At 37.0% G+C, this 6,000-nt stretch overlaps 1 protein-coding gene across 3 annotated transcripts in view; it reads right to left on the bottom strand.

Moving 5' to 3' along the window:
• The window catches only part of C6 (complement C6), a 77,233-nt gene extending 72,769 nt beyond the window's left edge, over positions 1-4,464 (bottom strand). Inside the window, exon 1 of one of the 3 annotated variants that reach the window (XM_050793436.1) lies at positions 4,279-4,464. Coding sequence is in view for 1 of the 3 variants with exons in the window: in XM_050793434.1 (XP_050649391.1) it covers positions 3,928-3,946 (19 nt within the window). In the remaining 2 variants the exon portion in view is untranslated. The other 2 variants (XM_050793434.1, XM_050793437.1) reach the window with 2 other exon arrangements.
• Positions 4,465-6,000: the final 1,536 nt, after the last annotated feature.

Here is a 6,000-nt window from a genome sequence, read left to right on the forward strand (position 1 = left end):
AAATCAATAAATGCAATCCAATATGTAAACCGAACCAAAGACAAAAACCACGTGATTATCTCAATAGATGCAGAAAAGGCCATCAACAAAATTCAACAGTCCTTCATGCTAAAAACGCTCAATAAACTAGGTATTGATGGGACGTATCTCAAAATAATAAGAGCTATTTATGACAAACCCACACCCAATATCATACTGAATGGGCAGAAACTGGAAGCATTCCTTTTGAAAACTGGCATAAGACAGGGATGCCCTCTCCAACCACTCTTATTCAACATAGTGTTGGAAGTGCTGGCCAGGGCAATGAAGCAGGAAAAAGAAATAAAGGGTATTCAACTAGGAAATGAGGAAAACAAATTGTCCCTGGTTGCAGATGACATGATTGGATGTTTAGAAAACCCCATCGTCTCAGCCCAAAATCTCCTTAAGCGGAGAAACAACTTCAGCAAAGTCTCAGGATACAAAATCAATATGCAAAAATCACAAGCATCCCTATACACCAATAACAGACAAACAGAGAGCCAAATCATGAGTGAACTCCCATTCACAATTGCTTCAAAGAGAATAAAATACCTAGGAATCCAACTGACAAGGGATGTGAAGGACCTCTTCAAGGAGAACTACAAACCACTGTTCAATGAAATAAAAGAAGACACAAACAAATCGAAGAATATGCCATGCTCATGGATAGGAAGAATCAATATTGTGAAAATGGCCATACTGCCCAAGGTGATTCATAGATTCAATGCCATCCCTATCAAGCTACCAATGACTTTCTTCACAGAATTGGGAAAAAACTACTTTAAAGTTCATATGCAACCAAAAAAGAGCCCATATTGCCAAGACAATCCTAAGCCAAAAGAACAAAGCTGGAGCCATCACACTACCTGACTTCAAACTATGCTACAAGGCTACAGCAACCAAAACAGCATGGTACTGGTACCAAAACAGAGATATAGACCAATGGAACAGAACAGAGCCCTCAGAAATAATATCACACATCTACAACCATCTTATCGTTGACAAACCTGACAAAAACAAGAAATGGGGAAAGGATTCCCCATTTAATAAATGGTGTTGGGAAAACTGGCTAGCCATATGTAGAAAGCTGAAACTGGATCCCTTCCTTACACCTTATACAAAAATTAATTCAAGATGGATTAAAGACTTAAATGTTAGCCCTAAAACCATAAAACTCCTAGAAGAAAACCTAGGCAATACCATTCAGGCCATAGGCATGGGCAAGGACTTCATGACTTAAACACCAAAAGCAATGGCAACAAAAACCAAAATTGACAAATGGAATCTAATTAAACTAAAGAGCTTCTGAACAGCAATTGAAACTACCATCAGAGTGAACAGGCAACCTGCAGGATGGGAGAAAATTTTTACAATCTACCCAACTGACAAAGATTATCTAATATCTAGAATCTACAAAGAACTTAAACAAATTTACAAGAAAAAATCAAACAACTCCTTCAAAAATTGGGCAAGTATCTGAACAGACACTTCTCAAAAGAAGACATTTATGCACCCAGCAGACACATGAAAAAATGGTCATCACCACTGGCCATCAGAGAAACAAAAATCAAAACCACAATGAGACACCATCTCACACCAGTTAGAATGGCAATCATTAGAAAGTCAGGAAATAACAGGTGCTGAACAAGATGTGGAGAAATGGGAGCACTTTTACACTGTTGGTGGAACTGTAAACTAGTTCAGCCATTGTGGAAAACAGTGTGGCGATTCCTCAAGGATCTAGAACTAGAAGTAGCATTTGACCCAGTCATCCCATAACTGGGTATATACCCAACAGATTATAAATCATGCTCCTATAATGACAAATGCACACATATGTTTATTGCGGCTCTATTCACAATAGCAAAGATGTGGTACCAACCCAAATGTCCATCAATGATAGACTGGATTAAGAAAATGTGGCACACATACACCATGGAATACTATGCAGCCAAAAAAAAAAGGATGGAGCTGGAAACCATTATTCTGAGCAAACTATCGCAAGGATAGAAAACCAAACACCGCATGTTCTCACTCATAGGTGGGAACTGAACAATGAGAACACTTGGACACAGGGCGGGGAACATCACACACTGGGGCCTGTCGTGGGGTGGGGGAAAGGGGGAAGGATAGCATTAGGTGATATACCTAATGTAAATGACGAATTAATGGGTGAAGCCTACCAACATGGTACATGTATACATATGTAACAAACCTGCACATGTACCCTAGAACTTAAAGTATAATAAAAAAAAATGAGGGGCTTTTTTTCCCACTCCACTTGCAAGGTGATTCTAGTTCACCCGTAAGTAACTCGCATTTCCTGGTTTTCCACAGCAACAGAGAATCACACGGTATTGGGACAGGAATAGCCAGATAGAATTTAGGTTTTGATCAGACATATGATGTGAGTCCCAAACATCCAACCTGAGTTCAAGATTGGGTGGTGTTTCACTGGCTTCAGGGCCCTTGGGAGCTGAGGCTCCCAAATAATGTGAAGCTTTCCTTTCAACCACTAGATAGAGTAGAGAAACCACCTCCCTATACCCTTCACCCTTGCTTCCCACTGCCAAAATTGGAATCTTCTCATACAGGGATCTTTTCAGCAAGAAAAACTAAATAGATACTTTTTTGTCTAATTTTTTTTTTCTTTTTAGATGTTGGATGAGACAGATATCTTCCAGAATATTTCTCTCAATTCTAGACAAAACAAATTCTTAAAGCCTCTTGTGAAATTTTCATGTAAATAATTTGGAGAAGTTAAATTGCAAGAGATTACTAGTTCTCAGTTCTCAGCAGACACTATGTTTTAACTTCCAAAAGCTTGAAATGTATGGGTGAGTTTTATTCCAATTATCATCAAAAACTGCAAAAACAGAACCCTTATAAAATATTCTGATCTCTCTTTAAGCTGTAACTGTTTTGAGGCAATATAGAGCCTGATATAAGATGGAAACATTAAAATTTATTTGACGAGGTACTAATGAAAGAGCTAATTGGTAGCTTTTCTTTTTTAATATTCTATTGTTAGGAAGAAAAACTGTTTTATGTTAAAACAATTTTATTTTTATTTATTTATTTTTTTGAGACAGAGTTTTGTTCTGTCACCCAGGCTGGAGCACAATGGCGTGATCTCAGCTCACTGCAACCTCAGCCTCCTGGGTTCAAGCAATTCTCTGACTCAGCCTCTCAAGTAGCTGGGATTACAGGCACCTGCCACCATGCCCAGCTATTTTTTGTATTTTTAGTGGACTTGGGGTTTCACCACTTTGGCCAGGCTGGTCTGGAACTCCTGACCTCGTGATCCACCTGCCTCAGCCTCCCAAAGTGGTGGGATTACAAGCCACCATGCCCAGCAACAATTTTTATTCAAATGAAAATAATTACTTCTCTGAACTTTTTTGTTATGGTGACTTAGCATATCGTATCATATGGTTTCTTATTTATTAATTTCCACATCTCCAGGCATTTTGGTGGTATCTAAAATTACATGCAGGCATTTTACCCATTACTATACAATTTCCATACAAACACAGAATAAAAGAATGTTCAGTGAATAGAGGAAGATAGGAAAAAGTCTTCCAATTCAGTGCCATGGTAGAAGAGCAGAAATTCTGCATTTTTCTCATAGTTGCCATACTCTCTTGAGTTTTCCAAAAATCAGTGATCCCATTGAACCATTGATGATAGCTTTATGAGCATTTAGAGAATTTCAATTAAAATGAAGCCCATCTTATTCTAACCTGTCACCTACTAATGTATTTCACTCACATGAACCATTTGTCTGCAAGGCAGTTCAGCATATCTTACCCAACAGATTTCAGAGGATGCTCTAGTTTATCCCCAACTATAGATTCTTGCTTGACATCTCCATTTACACGTACTAAATTTCTTATTTCTTCTTACTTTTTTTGTTTTTGTGCATGCCCAGAGGCTCAAGAAAGGATATTTACTATAGCCAAGGTAAGCTGGGTAGTCCAGGTGCATGACTGACCTTGGCTAAAGAGTATGTTTGCTTTACTTTTAACTAATTTAACTCCTAGAGAAACTTGATCTCAAATGTCCTCTGGAATGACATTTGTTTAAAAAACATGACCTCTGATTCTTTTCAGATTTAAGCAAAGCGATTATAAAAAAGAAAGACAAAGAAATGGTTATAGTCTGAGTTATGTATTTTTATGAATGGTAATTTTGTTGGAAACATGATTAACAATTTTGAAATATTAAGATTGAAAATGAAATCATCATATTACTCACGTTTAAGGAGAGTTTGTGGTGTCCTCCGACCTAACCTGTAAATTATTTAGGAAAAAATAGATATGCACAATGAAGAGGGTATATATGTTAATCCAAACAAAGCTTCTTTTCTTATTGCTAGCTAACACAAGGTAATGCTGTCATATCCCAGAGGCCTAGCAACACCTAGAGTGTTGTCAAAATAAATGTTCTCTGGAACTTGAACTTTGCAAATGATTACACCAATCAGCAGTAACCCTGAAACCCTGGGTGTTGGATGTTACACAGAGTCTTGAATTTTCAGTGAGTTTTCAAGTCAAGGGTTACTGTAGTAGCTATTGCTACTGCATAGAAATCTCTCAATTTTAAAGAATCCTTTAGATTAATTACTTAAAATTGCTGCCTCCCTTAGGAATGTATAGATTCTTAGTTTTTGATTATAGAATATTTATTGGTAACTATTTAAGAAATGTTATTTGTAGACAATGTGATTGTGTATGTAGAAAATTCAAAAGGATCTACAAACATTAGAATTAATAAATGAATTTGGTATGATTTATCTACACAAGTTTATTATAGGAAAAAGTGTTTCTATATGCCAGCAAAACCAAACAGAAAATTTAATTTGGAAAGAATTAAAATAGCAATGATCAAATGGGCTCTTTATATGTAATGATGATTATGCTTCTCTGAAATGGTTGCAATATAACTTGAGATTGACTAAAATGGATTTCATCCTAAGGTGAAGCAGAACAAAATAGTGCAATAGAAAAGAAAAAACTATAGAGAATGAGAATGTGGATACATATTCTGGTCTTGTTTCTGCACTGAGCAGCTACCAGCTATGCGAGCTTCAATAAATCACTTTACCTCATTGGAACACTGGTCCCTCATTTGTAAAATAAGTGCTTTTCAAACTTTTTTCAAATCAGTAGAAAACAGCTAAAACAAATATTCCTTAGACAACTTGAATTTTTATCACATGGTGGGAAATGATGATCTCAGCAAGTCTACAGATTACTTGAAGCATAGCTGGGAAACCACCACTCAAAGGTCATATACTTTAACATACATGGTAGTAACTTTCCCAAGGACAGAGTGAGTCAGAACCAGAAAACAGACTATCTGATTTCCAGTCTTTTTTTTAACTCTCTTATACTACATTGAGACTTTAAAGATTGAAATTTGAGCCTAAAGAGGAAAGTAGAGTGGTGTGCTGCAGACCAGTGTTGAAGCTAGTTTGGGGCTGAGATGGCAGTTTCACCCTTTATTACCAGAGAAGATAAATAGGAAAAGAAATCTTCGGTGACTGGACAAGAATATATGTCATTTAATTTGCATACTTCTTTCTTTAATTGGTCTTTGAGGCCCTAAAATAAAATTCATTTGTCCTGAGTTCAAAGTGTTTGGAGCTAAAGGCAAATTCTAGAAGTCTTAATACAGAGAGATGGAAAGTTAGTTGCCAGTAGGATGATCTTAAAGAGGGCTTTATTTGTGTGGGCTTTGAGGAGGACAGAGAAGTAAGACTGCGTGCTGTGGCACTGGAAAAACACAGGTGGAGAGAGTTAAGGGTGGTATGGGGGAAATCCTGGAGATGGAATGCAAATGTCTGTGATCCAAACACTAGAATTGAGCCAGCACCAACTGAAAATCTAGAATTTTTCCAAAAATGTACTTGGGTTCTCCATCTTGAGTTCTTTTGGAAGGTTAAATGACATATCCCACTCGTGAGTCCTTTTCTTT

This window comes from Macaca thibetana, chromosome 6 (assembly GCF_024542745.1).
Source record: "Macaca thibetana thibetana isolate TM-01 chromosome 6, ASM2454274v1, whole genome shotgun sequence".
Taxonomy (NCBI): Eukaryota; Metazoa; Chordata; class Mammalia; order Primates; family Cercopithecidae; genus Macaca; species Macaca thibetana.